Source organism: Hirundo rustica, chromosome 9 (genome assembly GCF_015227805.2).
Source record: "Hirundo rustica isolate bHirRus1 chromosome 9, bHirRus1.pri.v3, whole genome shotgun sequence".
NCBI classification, from domain to species: domain Eukaryota; kingdom Metazoa; phylum Chordata; class Aves; order Passeriformes; family Hirundinidae; genus Hirundo; species Hirundo rustica.
In genome coordinates this window covers 21142031-21167312 of record NC_053458.1, presented here as the reverse complement: position 1 = coordinate 21167312, position 25282 = coordinate 21142031, and the positions used below count along the sequence as shown (strand labels likewise).

The following is a 25282-nucleotide window of genomic DNA, read 5'->3' as shown; positions in this document are numbered from 1 at the left end:
AGAGTGCAGTATCCTGAATATAAGGGAAATCATGTGGATATCTATTGTTCGGTTATGGTCACAATAGTTGAACAGAACACTTCTGATCAGTGTTCTGAATTAAAAATTTTCCTTCTATATTAGAAAACAAATGAGATCTAAATGACACGTTTTCCTCATAATATAGATGTCACTTTGTGATAACACAAAAGCAGAAAAAAGCCAAACCTTTAAAAAATAAGTTCTTAACTGGAAGAGAAACTGAAATGGACTCAAACTTCCAGTTAAGTTTGTAATTTTTTGCATTAAAAAAAGGAGACAATTGTTTAGGAACGGATTCCAAGCTGAAGACATGAGTTTATTGAATGTCTGAGAGATTTGTATTTAAATACAGTTTAAAAACCACATAATCCACCAGTACATCCCAAACGGTTTACAACATGGAAGTCTCCAGTATTCATATAACACAGTTTACAAAAACAAAAAATACAGCACCTAAATGTGAAGGTTATGTTCCACTTACATGAAGCACAATTGGATTATCACTTCATGAAGAGTTGTAAGTAAAGTCAGAAGAATAAAATACTAAGATACAGTTTTATGAAAAGCTGGATTTCTATGTCAATTTCCCTATTATTTAAAAGATCTGCTCAGGCAAGAAAATACTGTTTCTAGTAAACAAATTATCTAATCTCTGACCATTAGCTGTTTAACATAAAATGCAATGGGCAAAGGAAATGCCCTTAAGAATTACGTAAGTAGCTATACAGTGTTTTTTAAAAGTCTGTTTTCCTCAAACTACATGTAGTTTTCGTAGTTAAATGTAAGTAAGCTACCATTTATCTACTACTAGTTTTAATAGATCTGTCAACAAGTATAGCAGTGTCAAAGAGTACTGAAAGCAAAGAACATACTCAAATTTCTGGCATCTTTTGCTTGCAATGGGATTTTTTGGTATGAATTAGCTATAACAGGAAATGAGACTATAATGTTCTGAGAGAGAGTTGTATACTCAACAGCAGTTGAGTAGTTTCTGTTTAAAATTCCTGTGGAGAACAGAAACTGGTAATACCACACTTCTATTAAGAGCAACTAAAACAGAATCTTTGTATTAATTCTTTTACCTAATTAGACACTCTAAAGATTATAATTAACAGAAGAAATAAAAGTATGCAAGTACCAAGACTGAGAAGCAGCTCATAGTCATTCTCTTAAAAATACAAATTAAAATGTAATAATTCTACTATGGATTTCTGGAAAACAAAGTCTGCTTTTCCTAAGTTAACCTATTAAATATGGCCCACTTTTATGTCAATAAAAAGATGTCAAACATCACTGTGAGCAAAATTTGAAGCATGCTGAGTTTTCAAAAAAGTGGCCACTTTTTTTTTACTTATTCCAGGCTTTAACTGATAAACAGTACCACTAAATGTAAAAAAAAAATTAAGTAAGTTGCAGTTTACAATTAATTACACTTATTTGTTACCCAACACATCCCTTTAAAAATGGATTCTTTCATATTCTCAATGAAAATTTAAAGAGCTCTTTCTTGCCTGTCAGGCAAATCACTACTTGTGCAAATTTAAATACAGTACATTGACCTAATATAACAGTGGACAGATAGCAAAAAAAAAGTTTTGCTGCTGCACACCAAGACTTTTTCAGTGTGCAGAGTATGTCTACAATAAAGTGCTTCTCTTAACAAGTTATATTAATAATAGTATAGATGTTTACCTAGTTTTAAAGCTTAAATTCCTTTGTAAATGGTTTAATCTCACTGTACACCCCCAATCCCACAAGGCACATTCAAAACACAAGCAAAGCAGTGACTATGAAGGATTAAACTACAATTTAAAAAATTAAGTGGTAGTAAACTACTGACTAGGTTTGTAAACAGTACCATCCCATTGAATCTCAATGTTTATGCATTATGGAAGTGAGTTTCTGTGGGAGCAGCTGCTGAACTCCAGATTTATCAATAAAGGCAGCTTTCTTGATAAAACGCTACTGTGCCTTAGTGTTTTGGTGTGGAATCCCACTTTTTTCATCGTTTGAACAAAAAAAAGTCACATTTGATGCATTTAAACTTGTAGCCTTAATTTACAGTTAACACAACTGATTAGCAGCTGGTTTAGATCTATTTCATTTTGTGGGTTTGTTTAAAATGTACGTGATGTTCACCCACCTCTTCTGTTGAGCCTTACAATGAAGTTGTGCTCAGTACTCTTTAAGACAAGGTTTTGGTTATGTTAAAACATAGCTGGCATGTTTTTTGAAGGCCGTAACTTTGACCTGATAACAACTGACTTGACAGGAGTAATTAGCTTCTGTATAACTAAAATGGCATATAGGATCAAATTCAGTAATTACTTTTTTCATGTTCTCTTAAGACCGACTTTCAGAAGTTTCTTTAGAAACAACATTACGAGCAAAGTCCATCACCTCAAGTAATCTCTTATATAAAATATTGAAATGGGACATGTTTCCACAGATGTTTCACAGAAATTAAGTACTTCCACTAACATCAGACAAAGCTTACAAAAACAGTCCAAGTGCTCTCACAAGGTACACATTGCCTTTATACCACAGAAGATGATGCTCTATGAGCAAGATGCATTCCACTGCTTTTTAGAAAAAGATCACATTGAGTTCATTTTGTCTTTCTCGGCTCTTGCAACAGAGCAAACAATACCAGAAGTATCAACACCAGAGCTCCAAGTTTTCCTCATTTGACATTTAGCGTTTTATCACCACCTGCTCATATGCTCCAGATCCTACTCTGAAAGTTTGAAAATAGTTAGTTCAATGTTAATTTAATGGAAGCTAAATAGCAAGTATCACATATCAGCAAGTGTATCGTTTAAACAACCCAACCAACAGCCCCCAAAAGACCCCCAACAAAACCTCTTCAGCCAAACAGCAAATACCAAACCAGTTAAATGTGAAGGGTAAAAAACATTTGTCATTATTACTATGCCATGGAGTCACTTACACTTTAATGCACTGAAGAGATTTTGTTAAACTACAGTCAAAATGAACAAAAAGTAATGTTACTGAACAAGAAGTTACTGTTTGACTTCACTAGAATTTCTTAAACATCATGTTTAGGGTACACATCCCCACAGCTATATCATATACAGCTAATACTCTTTCTATACATTTATACATAAACAGATCAATTGTCTAAAAATCCCAGAAACTGATTGTCATCTTACATTAAGATACAAGAAAAACATCTTGTCTTTTTTTCTCTCTGAATTGTAAACAAAACTCTCTCATCTCCCACATGACAGCCCATAGTGGGTGGTTTTCCTCAGCAAATTGCAGTATTATGTAAAAAATTAGTAGGGGAAGCTCTTCCTTAGTACAGTATTGTGCCTGGACTGTTCTGGCAGCTGCACTAGGACAGATCTCTGTGTGCTACAGGAGTGTGTTCTGTACCCATTCACGTGATCCTAGACAGATACTGGTGTTTGCAGTTTGCAGATGACCCAAGGAATCATCTTTTAACCATTAGTATTACGTGCACATGTAAAATGCAATTTTATGACTTTCAATATATTATCAACTGCCTTTATACTTAAGTTCATAGAAATTGGTGAAATGCTGAGGCTATTCTGATTTCTTCAGCTAAAAATGTTGAATTACATTGGACTGCAGTAACCCAGTATTAGAGCATATTCTTGCCTGGTTTTCATGCTTTCTAGTCTGAAGATTAAGACATTCAGGTCAAGTCATATATCGGGGTATTTGAAGAATGTTTAGAGAAGAAAAATAAGGCCTCTGGTTCTAAACGACAAGATAATCTGAAGCAGATTATCAAAAGAAAGAGTTTAGGGCTGCAGATAGTTGAAAGGTGAACAAACCATTGAAACAAGTAATATAACAAATGGAACAGGATTTGTGAGAAAAAATAAACTGAAGAAAATGAGGCTTGTTATCAGGAAGACATAACAGTTTGATACTGTAAAGGCAGATGTGTAAAACACTTAAAATTTTCTTCCCACTCCAGAGTAATGTAACAAGGCTCCCATTTGGAACTGGTGTCTGTTTCCTGTGTCCCTGATGAAACGTTGCTCTAAGAACCTTGAGACTCTTCAAAAACTCTAAAAGTTCCAATTCTTTCAGCTGACACATCAGTTCTGTTTTGGAACTAATCTATGTGTCCTATTTTAAAAACTGACAGTCTAGCTCTCTTGGTGCTTTTAAATGACACAGAATGGAAAGATACAAAGGACAAGAATGTAGATACAGAATAATTGCTGTGTGAGATGGATTTTTATTTAGTATTGCCCGTGGATTAGTTGCTCAGACTACATACCTGTTAGGTAGATGGTGGCTTCCAAAAGAAGTGCTTCCACCAGGGCCCACAAATAATCTTAAACCTTCTTCTAAAAGGCAAATGAATAAAAATATGTTAGCCTTCTTTAATCTAAGTGATTTTAAATCTACCAGTTTTGTAGCTGATACTTTCAGATGCAAATACTTCAGGTAATGAAGAACCAACTTGATATAGGTTGGAGAAAGTACCTTTGTCATAGATTTGCATCTGCTCTTCTAGGCTTAAAGTAATTATCTGGGAAAGCTCCCTGAGTCATGTAAGGGTATTTTCAATTTCTGGTAGATAAGATGAAGTAGAAAATGTACCACAGTCCTTATGAATATGAGCAACAGGGACTGTGAAGAGAGTGTTTTTTCCTAAGACCTGTAATGTACACCAATTTTCCCTAAGCTTATTTATCTCCATACCTTCTGCACTTGAGTCTAAACTGAAGTCTTGACTCTGGAGGATTTTTTCAACTATATCATCAGCATCAACTCTGGTAGCATCAACCCTCTTCAGCTGTGACTCCACAGAGTCTTGCTTTACAGGATGTCTGCAAAAATAAATATATTTAGACTCTTAGACATGATGAAGTAATTTATTTGTGCTAGATAAGGATGTGTCTTCAGATGAAGTGTACCTGCATTGTTTTTCTGGTGGTGCATCTTCAGTAGATGTATCAATATCAGCTTCAGTTACTTTTGGCTCAGTCTCTTCACATGGCTCTAGAATACTTCCAGTTCCTGTTGAGGTACTTCCCACTGAGGTACTCCCCACTGAGGTGTTTCTCCTGTGGCAGAGTTCAGACAGACTGGATGATCTAGAGTGACATGTGCTATATCCTGTGGGGAGAATGCAGGAGAGATGGGTTAGGTATGTTCTTAACAGGCCAGGTCCTTTCAGAAAGCAGAATTTGTGGTTTTTCTTCTTATTAAGGGACTTTCAAAAGTGCTGTGAATACATCTGCATACATCAGCTAGACAACTGACTCCAGGTTTTGTATTCTAGCACCTGCCATTTTCTTTTTGCTCTAAGTAGCTCCTGTGTATATCAGAACAATCAGAATTATAAATATCATCCCCTCCAGCTTTTAGATCTAAGTCTCCATTTTTTTATTCATGGAAGAGGTAAGAATCTCATTCAGATATGTTAATTGGAGGGAACAAAGGCAAAAAGCTGTCTTGCATCTGAAGAGATAATCCAGTGAATCCAGTAAACTTTAAGAGGGGAAAAAAAAAAAGTTACCCTTGCCACACCTGAAACTCCTAGGGAAAGGCACTCAGCCCAAACACTTTTTAAAACATAAAGTAAACTTATCTTCCACTGTCTAAGCCTGTGACAGAAAAATATTCCCGGACAACTCATAACCAAATTGTGAACAGCTACCTGACAGTTTTGATTGCTGACTTGCATAGCTTGATGTTCTGGAATGTCCACATGCACCAAGTTCATCTGGGACTGAGGCACTCTTCGATGAGACATCTGCAACATGTGCAAGTCAGACAGTTTTCCTAAAGCCAGCTTCATTTCTACTCTGCCTGTAATCTTGATTAGACTCAAAAGTCACATTTTCCAGAGGGATTATATTTGGTTTTCTACAAACCTTTTGGAGATTCAAGTGCTGCAAAAATACCATGCATATTAATGAATAGACATTCTTTAAAAAATAAAAGTCATAGTAAGTATCTGAGCAAAACAGAAAGTACCATTGGGTTAGATAGATTTGTATGAAATGTTGAGATTTGTCTGGTGAGTTTTAGATTATTCTGGTGTCAATATTAAGTAGATAGCCATTCTTTCTTCAGTGTCATAGTAGAATGTTGTGCCAGATGTTTTCAGTCTGAAAAGCTAACGTGCTTAAAAACTTAAGGTGTGTTTGACGCAGAAAGTCACAAGCCATGTTAGAAGGTTCCTCTGCAGGCCAACTGTCAGCATCCCTTTCAGATTTGAAGTATTTTGAATATCTTGAAACTATGAGGCCAGTTATACAAGCATTGAAAACTTAAGAGCATTATTCTATACCTGCTATACCCAGATGTGCTACTTTTAAGTTTTCTCCGCCTTTCCTGTCTTCATGCAAAGACTCTGATTCTCCAGCAATTGCTATAGATGTTGCTGTGGAAGGAGGCCTGTAAGAAAAAGGTGGTTAAGATTTGCTGCACTTCTGTTATAATCCCTCCAAAATGATCAGCACATAGTTTTCCTTTCAAATATGTTGGCATAATTCATACTGTGCATCAAGTTAACAGACCTACAATTCTTTTCTGGAAACATGCTGTCTAGTCTCCTGTTGAAGGAAATGAAGAAAAATAAGCTTTTGCTGTTGAGCTTAAGGACATTTTACAGAATCAGTCTGCTCAGCCCTCAGGCTTCTAGGATTCCTGGGAAAGGCTTTTCCTTTTCTGGTGATTGGTGGAGTAATATAGCTTTAATTTGAAGTTTTCTGGTTTTTTTTTTCTTTTTTTCAAAGTGCGTGAATCACAGGACGGCTTACATGCTAAGAATACATGTAATTCAGTACCTGATGGAATACATGAAAAGGTGGCGAGTTAAAAAAACCCTAACATGCACAACAGTTGGCCAAGTTGGCTTCTGTGCTGTGACATACTCCTGGCTTTGTGTCATCCCTGTCATAGGATAAGAAATTATTCTGGGCTGATAACCCTCCCAGCTCCTAATAAAGGGGCCTATGGCACCATCTACATGTATTGCCCTCTAGATTTTACCTCCTACAAAACAAAAATGCATAATGTATGACATAATTTAAGTTTTGGTTCAATATTAAAAGGCTTTTTATAAAGCTGAAGTACTTAAGTTAATACCAAGACCCCAAAAGAGATCTTAGTAAATTAATAGATCTCTTAGTTTGTATTTTGCTAGTGCAAAAGAAACTAATTAGAAAATGACAAAGTGCGAGCAATCTCTTGCAAGCAAATACAACCAAAATACATTTCAAGATGTTACCTACATGTTTTTTTAATGCGTCATTATTTTCTACTTTGGGAACAGACTGTTGGTCTGCAAACAAATGGGTATTTGTTGACATTTTTAGATTTGCCTTAGTCAATAAATTAGTCACTGACTTCAAGCAGAGTAACATAACATCTCTTAGCTTATGTTTGAAAGTAAAGAGAGAAAGAAAAAAGCACTTCTAGAAATACAGTGTCTGTGTGACTTAACTGCCTAACACACTTTTGAAAGCAAGAACTGAATGGTTTCAGGGACGTCATCCCAGATCAAACACCAAGCCTTCTAGGCTTCATCATGAAATATGTAGTTGATTCCAGATTGTGAAACAGTTTTAAGGTTTATTTTTCCTTCTACAAAGGACATCTGGAATAGATAATTTTTTTGTTCTGTTTCTGTTGAAAGTTTATGTTCCAGGAAATGGTTATATCACCAGTTTGGAAGAAAAGGCCAAGTCTGAATAATTTGAACAAGAGAATTTTTTCCTAGGGAGCCAAAAAGCTATCTAGGTACTAATTTCAACTCCTTCAGTACTGGGCAGTAAAAGCAAATACATTACTTTCTTAGTACCCAAGACTAATGATTAGTTTCCTTTGAAGAATTGTTTATCTCTTCCAGTGATGTTGTTAGTAGGTCTGACTCTAAAGTAAACCTACTAAAGTTGTTCTGAAGTAAAAGAGGTGCTAAGTAACTGGGGATACAGAAAAGTTTTGCCCAATCAGACAAATTCAGATAGTACCTTCTTGCTGTATTTATTCAGTAACCACAAGATGAGATTCTACAGTTTTCAGTGTTCTATTCTTCTCATTAGAGGTTAGTAGAAGAGAAAAAACCCAGCATTTAGTGGTGCAAGGGGACATTGAAGAGTTCTGAAGTGAATCACCTAAGCTAGACTGGTACAAAACCACAACACAACTATTACTTCTTTAACTCCAGATTAAGGACAACGAGGCCAAAGGATCCTCAGTGTATAGCAGTGAATTTCCCTAGCTACCTGCCCCTCAGATGTTACCTCTTGCATCTTTTACTAAGCTGCAACATGTCTTTGCTAACTAAGTATGTGTGAGTGCTTTCTCTTGTACTAAGTTATATCACTCTTCTGTTTGTTGGGTTGTTTTTTTTTTTCTGCAAATGAATATTTCAAAATCATTTGAGATTTGTGAATAAAAGGTATAGCAGCACATTTTCCAGACACAAGTGTTAGTCAGATCACCCCCTACCAAGTATATTTGTATAAGATTACTGCAGGAACAGTTAGTTTCCCTGAAGTGTTTTTTTTACATTACAAACGTTCAGGTGAAGTATTCTGTGCTTGATACTAAGTACCTAACAGCAAGAACTATGACACTTCTACTGGCAATTTTACCATGTTAGTCCTTTGGCAGCTACCATTCCTTTTTTTTTTTTTTTTTTTTTTTTTTTCCCTAATACTGTTGCGAAATTGGAGATATGTAAAACCACAAATTAGAAGTGTCGTTCTCAACATGGAACATGCGATCAAAACACCACCACACAGAGATTTTCTACAAACTTACGTTTTAAAGCACGGGTCTCCAGACATCAGCTGCATGTTGATCAAAACCTACACATTAAGAAAACAAAATCCACCATAATAATAATAAAAAAAAATTGTCTGTGACACATACATGGTACTGTAAGTAAGTTATATTAGCCACAGATGTTATATTTAAGGAAAATAAAATGTCATAATCACACATGCAAATAAACACACTTAGGCAAAAAATGACATATTTTGTCTTAGGCATACAAACAACACAAAATACCATTTAAAGTAACATAGTTATATGTAGAAGACTCTGAAAAAGACACACATATTAAGGAGAATCTTAGAATTATTAATAATTAAGATGGATTCAAGGGAAAAACAGAGTCAAGAAACCTAAAACCTGAATGAGCAAACAGAACTCGTGGGTGCTGAAGCCAGTTCTTTGCTGAGGGTGTTCAGCAAACTGCTGGCTCTCAGGGCAGGTCGTGCTAACATCAGAGACAGTGAAAGCACACAGGGTGAATAAGCCATAGGACACAGTGCATTGAAGGCTTGTTAGGCAGGTCAAAGCCATCAATTCCAAGTGTTCTGGACAGTCTGTGACTGTCAGATCAGAAAGTCCATGCACAGGCTGTATACTGAATAATGTGGAAAGTTAATCCCAGTGTCTCAGTAGGAAAGGATTTTTTTTTTTTAATTACCTGAAACAATCTCAACGGAATTATTTTCAGGTTTATGGAGCGTATTCAGTTTTTTTAACTCCCTGGACTAAGGGAAGAAAATGTCAGAGTGGGTGTCTTGCAAGAATTCTCCCCAGCTCTTACAGTGATTACTATCAGATAGAAAACAGGAAAATCCCAGGAGTCACGGAGGTATTGAAAGTGGCTTGTACATAGATAAGCCAACTAATAGATTCATTCTCAGAAAGATGCACAGAAAGTTGCCCAGTCTTGAAGATACCATATATTAACTTGTTCATTTTTCAGCTCCCCTTAGACTAGGAACACCTTTTAAAAGCTTTTCTTTTACAGCTGTCTGTGACTGGGATACGCAAAGCAATCACACGAGAGACGAGATATTTCGCAGGGCAGAGGGTTCCTCCAAGAGAGCTAAGGCCCAAAAGCCCCTCTCCCTGTTTATTTCTTACTTTTTATACATTTGTGGGTCTGGCTGAAGATTGGCTTCTGGAGTTTCTACCTCTCAGCCAACTGGCCAGACCAGCCGTTAGTTACAATTGTTTTCAGGTTAGAAATATGCAAACAAAGGACAGAAAATGAAAAACAAAGGATTTGTTTATGTTACATATGTGGGAAAAAGGTAGAAACTGCTCCTAATATTGTACAGTAGCTAAAAGGTCTGACTCCATTTTTTGAACAATCAAAAGGCTTTAAAAACTCAAAAAAACTAGGGTGACAGCTATCCAGCTCCATTTCAAAGATAGGACAGATGCTATTTTTTTACTGCGTGGGTTTTAATGATTGTCTCTAAACAACACTTTTGGTTTGTCTTCAAATAGCTTTCTTTCCAGAAAGAGGTTCAGCAAATAAGTTTTAAATTTCATTAGATGCTTAATAATAGCACTTGTTCTCTGCTTTATTGCTTTAAGTATGATAAACAAAAGAAATTACTTTGAGAATGGAGTTGTCTTGTCTTGTATTTTTGGTATCATAACCTTCCAGTAAACAGCGACGAGTGGTATTTCCCGATCCAGCAAACTCTGCTAGATTTAGATCTGCAAATCCCAGCTGTTAAGAGAAAATGACAATTAGTAGTAAGCATTTGGCTAAGTGAAGGTACTTGCTAATTACCCGTTGAGACTCAATAGCAGTTTATTTCAAATAATGTGTAAGAGGGTGACTGTTAAAGGGAATGCAACAAGGCAAAAAGCAGAAAACAAACCCAGAGTGTAAAATTCAACATAGTTCTATTTTCAGTTAAAAATTTAAAGTGCCAAGAGAGAAAAAGAATGAAGAGAGTTTTCTTTATTTTTTTAATGTAGGTGTTTACTTTTAGTAAACCTTTTGGCATACCAGCCCAAAACTGCTGGTATTACATTGTTATATACTTATTAAACACACTGATTGGAAGTTCCAACAGCACTGTGTCACTATAATGCACATTAGGAAGTCATGGGTATTAAGTAATATTCTGGAATTACTTTAAAAGGGCATAAAATGGCAAGAAAGAAGAGCTTATCTATAGGCAAAATTAGCTACATTTCAATTTACCTTTGCATATGCTTTTCCTCCTTTTAATTCCTAGAATAAGAAAAAAGGAAAAAAGACACGCCATTAAGCCATTAAATATACTGACTTAGGATTTTTCTTTGGTTTGGTTTTTTTTGGTTTTTTTTTAGACAAGCAGGTATTAATCTTTAATTTTAAAATATCTCCCCACACATTTGCTAGACTATGCTGTTGTCATTTAGACCCGAATATTCATAATGCCTTTGGAGCAGGCCAGCATGATACTGTTGTCTTGGAGACAGCAAGGGCAAGTGCCCAACGCCAGCTGGCACTTGGCTGTTACAAGTTCTGGCCCCAGAGGTAGGATATGCTCCATGCAAAATTCTGGTACTTAGAATAGTTCAGGCTTCCAAGCATACTGCTGCTTGCTGGAACTGTCAATCAAGAACTAACTTTATAAACACCGAAGAGAAATTCCTTTGCTGCCCTTCTGGAAAATGGGTTTTCTTCACTAAAAACATAAAAACCCCATAAACTAGTCAAAGGAAAGTAAGTAATAAGATTACTTCAAAATTTTGACTTAAAGAATACCTGATGTGATTGAAGCTAAAATTTGCTTTATGAAGTTTACCAGACATTCAAAAATTAAAACAAAATGAAGAATGAGCTAGGAAAGAGGAGAGGAGGGGGGGAAAAACTGCTTACCTTCCGTACAGACACCCTGCAAGTGCAAGTATCCAGAATCCCTGTTGTGGCACTGGCACTGATCTTACACATAAAGAAGAACTTTTTCTTCCAGCGGACACAGTTTGCCTGTACTACTTCCCTGCAAGTAGAGAGCATGTGCTCAGTGTTAGTTGCACATACATTCAGAACCATACACTGCAATAAGACAGCTCAAGAACAAACACTGGTTCCACTCTTTTGTAGATTGGATACTTCATGAAAATTCTGGTCCAAGGCCTGAATAATTATAATAATAATCCCCCATTCTGCTCTTAGCTGTAGCACAACTAACAACTGTTTCAAACCTTGAACACAGTATTAGACCTCCAGAAGAATTCAACGGCCATGTGTTTTTGCAAATGAATGAGAGTGTAATTTCTGCAGTTTGCCTCAGGAGAATGAAACTTTCCTGAACATCAGCTCCCAGGCACTGTCTCCCAAGCTGCTGAGCTTTGCAATGCGCTCAACATAGCATCTTTGACAAGTTGTTTTTCAGTTCAGAGGAAAGGAGCATCATACAAGCAAAACTACATAAATTTGAGGCCTGGAAAAGTAGAAAGGACATGATGTGCAATAACTAGACACAAAGTAATGCTTTTGGGGCAAATGAGAATTGCAGCTACATACTGTGAGTTTGCCATTTGAGAGCAAAATAAGCTGACACATCTGAAGGGATCTGTTTCTCACAGGCGTATAACAATCTGACAGTGTGATGCAGTGAGAAAAGGGCAGGATGTAGGAAGCTTTCAGTTATGAATGTCATTTTGCAAGGCTCAGACAGACTCCAAAATGAACAGGCACAGGGAGGACAACTAGAAAACCCCTGTATCTTAAAAGGAACAAACAAACAAACAAATAAACCGGTGAGTCAAGTAGTTGAGAGAAAAATAACTTTTAAGTCAAATGAGAAGCGGTTAAGACCAAAATAAAGCATAACCAAACATCCCTTTAAAACTGAAAGTTAGAAGGCCCCAAACTACAGAGCAAGTTTCTGGAACAGCTTTCAAATAAGAGAAGTAGACACATAAAAAGTCTTTCTTTACTGTATTTTATGGCAAGGTTGGCCAGTTTGTCACTAACAGGGAGCATAAGGACTGTGATTCTGAGGACTTGCCTCAATAATCCAAAGTTCTTTTCTAGCTCCATATTTCTAAATTCACAACTTGGAACTGTGAAGAAACTGATCATTTCTTCTATCAGTCTAACCACTGAAGTACCATCTTCACATATAAAAATATTTCTCCTTTTCCCATTTCCATTTTCCTAATACATTCCTATGTTTTATACTAACTTCTGACAGCAGCTTACTATTGAAGAAGCAGTCTGAAGTCTTTAGCAGATAGAATCCTATGGTTCTGCAGAAGCTGGAGCCAGAGTTCATCACATGTATAGAAAAATGAAGAATTTCAGGGCACTCACAAAAGCTCCCTTTGCTGTGCTGGTGAGACTGCCAACTTCAGGGCTCACTGGCACTGTGACTTCCTAAGGTGGGAATAAATCAGCCAGCCTAAAATGAGTCAGTTTAATGACCACAACAGACTAACAGATTCTGATGATACAACACTGAGTCACATTCAGGCATGTGACCCGAAAGGAACATGCTCTGTAAACACCATGATTTGCTCTTTATCTGGGATTTTTACATTGCAAACTTTCCTGAACTGTGGGAAAAAAAGAATCCCATCCTGCTGCCATGTGAGTTATTTAAATACACAAAAGAACCAGGATTCAAAAAAGGCAAATTACAAATAGTTACACCTCTATTGAAATAGGCTCAGACAAGAAGACATCACATAAAGTACACCCTTAAAAGGGATAATTGATAACTGCTAATGTTTGTGACACTAAAATGAAAAAGCTCACTGGTCATCCATAAAGGTCAGAAAATCCTTTCTCATTGCATCTGTTGGTTACAGAAGTAGGACAGCAGCCATCATCGTCCTTCCCACCCTTTCCTTGTCACCCAGGACACCCCTGGCTGTACCAACAACTGCATCACTTCTGCTGCTATTCATCATTCTGCTAAGTTCTTGTAGTGTTTTTGCTTCTGTAACATTTCTAGTTAGTAATAATGATACTTTTTTCCACGGAAAAAGTGTTTTTGTAAACTCATGAAGTCAAAGTGATATGCCAAAATCTTTGTACTACTCAATGTAATGGTTGAAGTTGTTTCTGCTTCTCAGAGCAGCCTCCTGCCTCTACAGCAAAGTCAAAGCAGCTGCACATTCTACAGTTACAATGTTCCAGACATCACTCACATTGTAGCAAAAGATAATGCAGTGAACATTAAACGCATTTTTTCTTGTAAACACAAGATAAATGTAAGTAACATTTGCTTGAGAAATGCAAGTATCCTTAAAACCTCTAAGGATTTTGAATTTATTTCAACATACCAATACTACTATATGGGTATAATGGTTCAAGTAAGGAAGAGAGCAAAAAACCACTCTGCTTTCAATAGACTCGGTCCACTGAGTCACAGGCCAGGATTTGCAAACAAGAAGTAGAAGTGGCAGTAAAAAGGCTTCAGTTGTGGCTACTGATGGTCTAATTTTTCTAAAAATAAAATCAAATAAACCCAGGAATTCTGCTTCCTTCTCATAAGGATGTCAGAAAAAAAAATATCACTAGTTTCTTTCACTGGCATATAAATCACAAGATATTTGAAAAATTTGTACACAATTCAAAAACAAACAAACAAACAAGACCAACACAAAAACTCCACAACCCAACCAACTGTCCCTATTCCCACTAAACAGTTCTTCTATTTCCACTATATAAAAGAAAAAAACGATGTCTTTAAATTCAGGAAAATTTTTGGTAAAAAGTAATACCATCTAGCTATTCCCATCATGCTGAAAAAAGGTGAAATAATCAGAACATTTAACTTCAACAGTAACATCTAAGTTTACAAGATTCTTAGTTAAGTGCAAGGCCTTTAGAAAATAAACAGCTGTATTGATTGGCTGCTATGGAAATGAACCCAGATAACTTCTGGCAGCGGTGCCGGTGCTGCAGGCACGCTGGGGAGAGCTTTCCGTTCTGAGTCAGTTTCCTATGAGCCTCCCAGTCACTTTACCACATGCAAAGCAAAACCAGTTGTTTTCTTAATCAAAATGTATCTTAGTTACCAAGATGCACTGCAGTACATAGTAGGCTGTAGTGCTTTGGTGTCATTGAATAAGTGCCATCAGTAGTATGTAACCAAGAATAAATTCAATAAACAGATACTGTAGGATAAAATGACTCTGAAGTATAGTGCGTTACCATCACTGTTTTTTTCTTTAGAGAAATTGACTCAATTGCAAATGCAAGATTTAAGTGTAAAAAGAATCATTTGTAGATGCTTTGTGTACTGTACACAATTGTCACCTGAAATGTTGAATAAAAGTATTGGATTTTTCTTCTGACATACAACAGAGGAAAAAAAGTAGACTCAAATAATAGACCGTAAATCCTAATCCAGTCACCTCTTCATCCTAAATTGTTAACAAGTGATGGACTCTTTTTAAGGTGTTTATGTTCATCAGATTGTTTGTTCATTACCACATGGATAAAATCTATGAATAACGGCTTGTTCCAGCAAATAGCTACAAACCCCAAAATAAATCACTTTTAAGGACCTTCAGTGTCATGGGGAAAATCCCTTCTTGCTAAATGGAAAAGCTTTAGCATGAGAGGCTCTGAAATAAAGAAGCCAAAACTCCTTGTGGACATTTACCAAAAAACTGTGTTCCATTGATCAGAAAATTTACTCAAGTTTTTATCTGAGTTATTCTAAACAGTCTATTAGGATTTTTAGCCATATGGAGATGATTATGTTAAACTGCTTGTGTTTGTAGAGCAATTATTTTAGATTTATTGGTCACCAAAGAAATAATAAATTTGGATCATTTAAGATGCCATTCAGTCTTTGTATCAGACTACGTTCACGTGAAAATAGTTCCAGAACTACTTTTGGATTCAACTGGGCGAGTACACTTCTTTCTTTATGTCAAAGAAAGTGGTGTTTGCTAATGCATCTTACAGCATCTGAACAGAACATGAGTTATCTACTCACTAGAAATACCGTGAAAAATTAGCTTTTTCACTACATGAGGTAAATGAGAAGATTATTACTATCTTTTAAAGCTGATAATTTGATGGAAGAGCCACCTAAGTTTGGTTTGTTTATTTTAGAAGAAGATTTCTCATGTTGATAAGATAGCCTGAGAGAAGTGAGGCTGCTGCACTGCACTCCTCAGACGCAAGCAGCATTGGCTGCAGAGCTGTTCCGGGGATCCCCGCTGGCAGCACACAGCAGCACACCGACAGCCTGAGCCCTGCCCTGCGGATGGAGCTGCCCCTGGAGCCGCTGGGAGAGCCTGGGAGCCATACACAGGTGTCTCTCTCTGTGTGTGTGTCCAGCACTCCTCTGTGCTGCTCGGGACAAGGCATCTCGCTGCCGGTCCCACCCCAGGGGCTGGCATTTGCTGTAACCCATCTGGGCTCTCCAAGTGCTCTGGCCCACAGTCCAGGGCAGCTGCTGGCACAGGGCACACACGGGGCCACTCCCGTGGTGTAAGTGTGCTCACTCTGGCCTCTCCTCTTGCGGGCAGTCCTGGGACACTCTTGACTGCAGTTGCTGGCACTCGGACATCCCCCACCCCACACTGAGCAGAGAGCCCTTCCCCAGGAAAGAGTCACAATGTACTTCAATAGCAGAGACTAATTATGAATTAGAAACAGACAAATGTACCAGCCAGCAAACTGTTTACATCCAACTGGCCCTTTATCCCCTGAACTCCATGTTTATCCCCACACTTGTTTCTCCTCAAACTCATCCCTTCCTCCACCTTTAGTTCCTCCCCAAACTGTCCCATGATAAGCCTCTTCCCTTGTATCCCATGATGCGTCTCATAGGCAGCAACCCCCCTCAGTCCAAAACAGGCTTTAGTTTTAGTTCAAGTGATGGGTTTCCTGCCTGGACAATGGGGCTAAGGGTCTCCTGGGACAGCCCTGGGAGGGGCCCAGAGAGAGTGTCCCCTTAATTTCAGTTCCCCACCTGCCTGTGTGTGTCCCTGGGCTTGTGTAGATGGGCTTTGATGGGCTGATGGTTCCTGTGGCAGTACTGGGAATAACTGGAATTGGGTATTATTTTAGGCCCTCCACCCTCCGCTGCCTTTGCTGACTGCACTCATTTGTGGGTAAGTAAATGGACTTTTACCACCTAAAGCTTCTTTTGATTCACGCCTCTCTGAATAAAGTTAATACAGGTAGCTCTGTCCTTCAGATAAAAATACAGTATTTAGTAGACTGGAGTTTCTTTTACTGTAGTAAATAGTCTTCTAAAATGGGAGCAATATTCCATTCATGCAAATATTTTATATGTATACTTTTTTATATATCTAGCATATTTCTTCTGCACCTTCCTAACAAAGGCCAGTGTCATGATCCTGCCTTACAGAGACAGGAATTAAGGCATTAACCTACAACCTGACAGTGTAGCCCCACTATCAGTGACTTCAGGTTCAGGTACTTTAAGATTCAACATTTCCTAAGCTATCTTTAGTATTAGGAAGGTATTGTTGGCTATAAAGTTCTCATTTATACTGTACATTAACACAGAATGCATGAGACAAATACTTTCTTGCACTCCTCCTACCCAAAATCTATTTCTATGTAAAATTCATGCAGTGTCATAGTTCAGGGAAAGATACAGCTACCCATGCAGCAGGGTCCTGGACCAGTACTAAGCTACACTTTAAACTGTTATCCAATAACCAAAATGCTAAATTTAGGCTTCATATAGAAAAGTGCATCACTTGAAGTGCTTGGAGCATGAGCTCCAAAATACATTGCTTATGCAAAACTTAATGTATTTCTCCATTCAGGAACAAATTCAGTTTACTTTTCTTTTAATACTCTGTTTCCCCCATGCCTGAGGCATATAAGAGGATGCATTTTCTCCAACAAAAACATTTTTTCCTAAGCATTGCTAAAAAACCGAACAAAACAAGTCATTTACAAACAGAGCTTCAATGGTTCACAAATTTCAGGACTAAGCAAACAGCTGGCTCTGCAGGAAGAGCTCCACTTGTTTACAGTGCACAGCTCTCCAGTTAATTTGCTGTTAGTACGTGCAAAATTTGAACAGAGTAATCATTTTCTATTCCACATGTTTTTACTCATAATGAAACAGGTTACATTTTTAACTAGCAACATTTCATGTCAACAACTTCTTATAAAAGATATATAGATTGATCATGGGTGAAAAACTGCTGATTACAGGCAAATGCAGAGACCTAGAAGGGAATTAGCACTGTGAAGGGCAAACTGTATCAGAAGACTGTAGTCAGCAAGTCAGAGGAAATTGAACATTTGGGACTGTATCTGCAGCAGTGTGCTTGGTTTTGGAGCCTTCTTGGCAGAAGGCTGATGAACTGAAGCAAGTCCAGGGGGTGTGAGATGAGGGTCTAGAGTTAGGGATAGATTCTTCTCTGATGCAGGAGAATTCAGAAACATGGGACTTATACAATCTTATGATGAGGTGAAGGAAGATCTAATTGCCATGTACAGTCAGCTCTACAATGTTAGAAGATGGAGACAGACATTTCTTAGTGGGGAACAGAGAGAGGAAAAGAGGCAAAACCAAGGTAAATTCCAGTAAAATAAGGGGGAAAATATTCACAATAAAAGTGGTGAACAACAGGGCAGGTTGTCTACAAGAACTGGCCCCTCCATTACTGCAGATCTGCTAAAGCTGACAGGACAAAGCTCTGAGCTTCCTGATCCAGCTGAAATTAGTCTTGCTTTCAGCAGGCAGCTGGACTGTGTCATCTCTAGCATCCTCCTTCACCCTAAATTATTCCGTGAACAGAAATAGTCCTTAAAATACAAAGGCAATCAGGTGCTATGGTACTTGCAAATGGCAAGAAAAATACTGTACTCCATGTACTGTGCTAAGGTCAGGGGAAAAAAACAAACCAAAAAAACAACACCAGCTCTTTTAAACCCAAGTGCCAGTTCTGCACAAGCCAGGTACCTTAAGCATGAAAGCTTTCCCCACCACCTCTCCCTGTTTAACAGATGTCTGTCGTGTATCTCTTCTCAGACTTTTCTTATCAGGTCTTACAACTACATTAACAGGAGTCTCCCAAGATTGAGCTTTTTTTATATCTGCAATAACCAGTTACACGTCATGCAAAGAGCAGACTGTACAAACATTTTATTTTCCTCTGCTGTATCCTAAAGACAAACCCCTTCAAAACTAATATTATATTCTTTACTCCTCTGATTAATTCTTTGTTTTTTCTCAACCATACTCTTTAAATCAGTTGGCACAACATATTTTACTCTAACTATTAATGAAAGAGAAGTACAAACTACATGTTAAAAAGCTGTACTTTGTGTAGAGAACTTCTCCTTCTTACATTTTCCTCCCTACAGAAGACAGGGTCTGAAAGCTGCTGAACCAAGTATCTCTCCACAACTGAGGAAACATTAAGTGGGCATTCCAGAATATGAAAAAAAGCAGCTACAAAATGGCAAGGTAGGATTTTTATCCCACTACCAATATTCCTCGCAGTACTTAAAAACATATTTTGTTTCAAGTTCCCCAACTGCAAATCCAGTTACAGCTGAAAAAGCTATTGGAAGTAGCATTATCCAGCTCTGAAGACTGTCAGCAGGATTCATACGTCACGCAGGAAGATTAGAGTGATATGGACAGTGATTCCATGTGACAGGTACGTTTTTATAACAACTACTGTTATTTAAAAACAGAGAGTTATTTAAGCTGTGTTACTATCAGGAGAGTTTTTCAAATGCAATAGCAGCAATTAAGAAAAGAATGGTAAAAAGACAACTTGAAGAACCCAGTGAGGCAGAAAACTTAATTGCTGGTGTCACAAAAAATAAATGTAGTTTTAGACAATTGAGAAGGAGGTGGCCATGCATCACTGGAATTAAGTACTTACCTGAAAGATAAGAAGTCAGTTTCTACAGAAAACAATGACATGCTCTAGCCTGTACCTCTTAGGAATAAGAATATATTCATGCATGATTTCCTGAGACTTCCTCTCAGAACTCAAGAGGGTACATAAAAAACAAAACCCTTATTGCTGAAATCTGTTGGAAAATAAAATTATTTGATGGAAAACTTATAGCTCTTGGCCACCTTGAATGCGTCTGTCACATACAGCAATCATAATCAGCTTCTTAGTTAGAATGTTATTGTGTAAAAGAAAGAGGACAGAAACATCAGCAGTCTAAATTGCTGTCAGAAATCAGATCTGAAAGGATGGGGAATATGACGAAGCTGAAGGCTGCAGTCAGAAGAACACACCAACCAAGTCCTTTTCTGGAGTGGGGTGCAGCTGGAAACCAAGCTAAAAATGGAACTAAGCAGACTTACAGCTACTGTAGCCTCAGTTGATAGAATAGAGCATTGAAAGTACACCCTCAAGAAATCAGACCCTTATTCCCAAAATTTCTTGAATTTCCTCATATTCCATGTGTTCATTTACTGCTGATTGAGCCACAGCTCAGCCTCCGAGCCTCAGTTATCGCTCTAGGGACCTATTAATATTTGATTCAGCCTGTTAAAATGAGGGCAGTTGCAGAAAGTTGCTATATATTTATATCTACGTTAGAATGCCCACGAATAAATATGCTTAGAATTTAGTCAAGTCTGTACCTTAAAATAGTATTTCTTCCTGTTCAAAATATTCATAGGTGTAATTTCTGCCTGGAAATGATCTTGTGTCCTTTCATGGTGCATTAGCCATTATGTGCACACTATTTTATGACCAGGCAGTATATAGTATATAGACACACAGTATCCTGTGGAATCTGCACAAGTATCCTGTATTAATGTATCCAGTTTCAAAGAGAGAGATCTAATGTCATTGGCCCGGGGAAAGGTTGAAAGATGCCTTGCCACACAGGAAACCAGGCTTAAGTTAGGAAAGTTTCCTAAATGAAAATGAGGTTTGTTAGCATAACCTCACATATATCTGGTCTATTGGCTGAAAATCCAGCCTTTATTCTAACATCTAAAACACAGTGGTAAAGATCCAGAAGTCAGGCTAGAAAGCAATTTCAAAAAGGAGAGGGCAGGAGCCACTATATGGCTGATTGTCAGTTTGCTGAACCTCTTCCCTTCCACAACACCCTTCAAGGTTTTCCCTGGTTTAGAGTCAGAGCTTGAAACACATTCATTCGTGTCAGAATTCCAGGGTCTTGCTCTTGCAGAAGCTCCCAAACATCTTTCGCAGTTTAAATGCTGCTGCCACTTGACTGGTCAATGTCCTTGGATAAAAATTTTATTTGGCACTACCAGATTACTTTTAAAGTTGAATATTCTTGCCAGGTAATTAAACATTTAGTGTTATAATCCAGAATTTTCTTTCCCTACAGTAAAGATTCACAGATGTGCATAGGGATGTTTCAAATAGAAGTTTTCTAATTGGAGTTCTAAAAAACTACATGCAAACACAAAAATGCAAAGTGATGTAGTTGCTATTTACACACCAGCCAGATCACTGTGTGCTGTGTACACACTGGATTCACCTGGCCACAGAATTTCTGTACACTTCATGCACATATCTATGGGAGCTAGAAAAGTAACTGGACTGTGACAAGTCTACAGTAACATGGCCCATGTCTCCATAATGTATTTCTTAGGTAGCTCTTTCTCAGCAAAGATCTGAGAAGTGAAAAAGCCCCTATTTTTCAGTAGCTTGAACTTTCATCAGTCTTCTTTTCACCTCACTTCAGTGATCAGAGGGATGATGAAGGTACCACATTTCCTTCAGGATCGGGGCTTTAATCATTCATACTGCATGATCCATTGAGGGCTGCCAAGACAATCACTTGAAACTGTTCTCATGACAACTTGCTACGTACATATGGGCCCCTGTTCCAAGGCAACTGCTGCCCTGGGTTTTTATGACTTTATTCTCTGTGAGCAAGCTTTGGGAATAAAATGCTAATGTTAGGGTGGTTTATAGACTATTGATTGGTTTTGAGTGGGGTTTTTTGTTTGTTTGTTTTGTGGGTTTTTTTGTTTTTTGTTTTTTAACTTTCTAAGGCAAGAGACCACAGGGTACTGGTCTGTATGGGTACCAACTAGAAAACTTCATAACTTCCAAAATATAGTTTACTAGACCTCAGTGAAAATAAAGCTAATGAGAAAACAGAGTCTGTTTCCCCCTGTGTAATAATTTTTTGGAATGAGTTTGTCTATTACTTTCTGAAAGAATAGAATTCTTTGAATATCTCTTATAAAGCTAAAAAGATCACTACTTTAGGGATATAACTGCCAGCTCACAGCAAAACTAACAAATGCATGCAACTAGAAGATTATGGCATCAGAAAGTTTGCAACTGACAAGTTTTGAAATACTACCGCTCTGGTGTAAACTTAATTTCTTCCTTATTTATTCAGTCCTTTGCTGAATCACCACTCTGAAAATTCATCTGTTAATTCTTAAGCCAAGAGCAAAGGCACTCCCTAAACTGGCACTGAAGGATCACTGCAGAAGAATTCTCTACCTCCCTACCAGCAAACCCAAACATTTCTTAGTCCAGCAGGAATGAATTACACTCACAGGGGCCTTGACACACAAGCATATGTTCCACTGCTGTTTTTAAGCTGTTGCCCCAGAAAAAGAAAATGGAAGAATTTCTAAGCTTTAGCTCCAACACAACTTTTTACATCAGTTTCCCTACAGACACTACATCCTACCAAACACATTTTACTCTAATAAACCATTCATAAAGATATGAATGTAGGCTTTCAAGCCTTTAATTTTAGCATCATTAATAGGCAAGGCAAAAAAGCCTAAGATCGCCATAACGTGTCAAAACCATCTGCTCAGCTGAAAGCAAGTCCTTGAAAATAGACATCCTGTCCAGAAGATGTATGTCAGCCTGTGGGAATGATTTCAAGGCAATAAGGGCTGGAGTAGGACAGTAATGGCACATTAGTGCCTGAATCATGATTGTCATCATCATCATCCATTACTTATGAAGTCGCTCACAAGAAAAACATTGAAGAAAGACATGAAATGAGAACAGAGCACTAACGAGTAGAACAACTTCCAATCATACAGAAGAAAAATTTATCTTCAATTATACATGCTAGTATAATGGAATAGTTAAATGAGATTCTAAGCCAAAGTTCCATTTTTATTACTTTTCCTAGATTAAATTAATTTACAGAATCAAAAGCAGATAATTTAGAAAGCTCTGTAATGACAGTACTTTTATAAGAAAATAATTGAATATTCATGGATTTGTTACTGTCTTCTCCCAGAATTCTATGAGACATTTTCCAGTAAGTCCTTTTTGTAATAATATTAAAGTAAAACAATAACTTATACAACAAGAACAAGTGTAATGGGAGGGGAGTCAGCCCCTCTGAAGCCACAGCACACATCCTTCCTATTGACAAGGTTCTGCCTCTGCCTGGTACTTGGAAAAAATGAATGCGCTGGCACTCTATTTACCCATCACTACCCGTGGATTAAGGAGCCAGTGTCGCAACAGATAACTGCTCCATTGCTGAGGCACAAATGAAGGAAAAGAAAGGAAAAAAAGACATCTGCCTTGCCACACTTGCACTGCAGAACTGAGCGTGAACAAAGTCGGGAACCCATGACCCGAGCGCTTAGGGGAAAAATTGAGGACTTTTCCATAGAACTGAGCTCTCCGTGTAAATATCCGCAGAACGAAACACGGCGAGACAGTGTTCAATCATTCAACAATAAGGTCGCACAACTCACAGGGGACAGCTCAGACTGCAGGCTTGGGGACAGGAAACTCTCTCCCTTCTTGTCACCCATACGCTCAGCAGCTCCAGCATTATGGCACAAGAGACCCGTTTCTCTGGGACAACCCTCATCACCCAGGGATTCCTCTCCTCTGTTACTCCGTGTTTAGGAGCCTCGGTATTTATTTTACACCGTTACGACTCCAGGCAGCGAGCAGCCACGCAGACGAGGAGTTCCAAGCGCTCCCACATGCGTTCTCTCGCCGTTGAAAGCAGGCGGGACGAGAAGACGGCCACAGCCCGCCCGGTGCCACGCCGTGCCACAGGAGCTTCCCCTTCGGCGAGGGGAACGGCGACCAGCACGGCCGCAGCCGCCAGGAGCCCCGGGGCAGCCACCCCTCCTTTCCCCGGGCCCTCGCCCGCCTGCCCGAGCCGGCTGAGCCCCGGGCTCGCCGAGGGAGCCAAGGAGCGGGCGGAGGGGCTGCGGAGGCGGCCGCGCTCCCCCTGCCCGCGGCGCCGGAGCGGAGCCCGTCGGACGGGGGCGGCCGCGGCCCGCCCGGGGCTGCGCGCGTGGGGCGGGCAGCCCGCCGGACCCGGCTCGCCGGTCCCGGAGGCACCTACCGGGAGGACTCTCCGCTGAAGCTGCCCCCGTCCAGCAGCCGCACCTTGCAGAAGAGGATACCGTTGACGAAGGGCACGGAGGAAAGCTCGTCCAGTTCCAGCTCCACGCGGAACTTGAACTTCTTCTTCTTCATCATGATGAAGGCCATGGGCCGGGGGCCTCCCGGGGGTCGCCCCCGCGGCAGCTCCGCTCCGCTCCGGCCACCCCGCTCCGCTCCGCTCCCATGCCCGGGGCGGGGGCGGCACCGCGGGACGGGCCGGAGCCGCGGCCGCTCCCAGCTCGGCCCCTGCCGGCCGCGGCGCTCCCGGCCAGCGCTTACATGGCAGCCGGCGCCTCCCTTTCAAACCCGCCCGCCTCCGCTCCGCCCGCTGCCGCCAGCGGCGGCCGGGGCGGCTGGCGAGCGCTGCCGCCGAGGGCTCGAACGCCGGCGGGCCGTTTCCCGAAGAAGTTGGCTCGGGCCGGGACAAGGCTGCTCGATAACGGGAGCTCGGCGTGCCGCTCCCCACGCCCCGCACGGCGTCCGGAGCGGAGACGTGGCCGCGGGCTCGGCCCAGCGGGGCTTGTGCAGCTCCCCCGCCTCCCAGGGACCCCGCTGCAGCGGAAACCTCCTGTGCTGCTCACAGCTCGTCATTTGGACGACAGGAGCAGAACAAAGCATCGTTTAGGCGTCCACATTTCAACTCTGAATTTAGGTTCCTTCTACTGTAATTTAAAGCATATAGGAGTCGTGTACAGCCGTCCAGCCTGTGATTTACAACCAGCGCTGCTTCTGCTACAAGCAACAGATGCTCAAGTTCTTGTAGAGAAGGGGGGGTATACATATCAGTGTTTACCTTTTTAGAACTGTCCTGTGGCGTTGATGATTACGGCAACACATACGCCACGCTCCTGTTTAATGTATAGTTCAACGCCGGCACGGGGTCTTTAGGGAACATCTTTGTCTTAAAAAAACATTCCAGAAGATTTAAACATGAAGCAAGCTCCGAGCAGCCTCCAACAGCAGATCAGTTTCCTCTTTACAGCGTTGCGTAAGGAACACACAGTATGTCTTCCCACAACCAAGCACTTAATCACATGGTAAGAAACAGAACTTGTAAGACTACGTATGCAGTGTGATCTGCCCCGTAATACTCTCGCAGCTTGTGGAAGTAGTGCTGCCACTCATTCAGTATAAATACATAGCAATATGTTTTTCATAGAATACATGCCTGATGAAG

General features: G+C 39.5%; 1 protein-coding gene across 1 annotated transcript; it reads right to left on the bottom strand.

The window, feature by feature from the left end:
• Window positions 1-359: 359 nt before the first annotated feature.
• Window positions 360-24283, bottom strand: EEIG2 (EEIG family member 2). Its single transcript, XM_040073383.1, has 11 exons — window positions 24065-24283; window positions 11669-11789; window positions 11006-11035; window positions 10406-10522; window positions 8806-8852; window positions 6326-6432; window positions 5690-5785; window positions 4944-5145; window positions 4729-4856; window positions 4301-4370; window positions 360-2758 (listed from the first exon to the last, which is right to left on the bottom strand). The coding sequence occupies exons 1-11, from the start codon at window positions 24211-24213 to the stop codon at window positions 2716-2718; spliced, it is 1110 nt and encodes a 369-aa protein (XP_039929317.1). The 5' UTR covers window positions 24214-24283; the 3' UTR covers window positions 360-2715.
• Window positions 24284-25282: the final 999 nt, after the last annotated feature.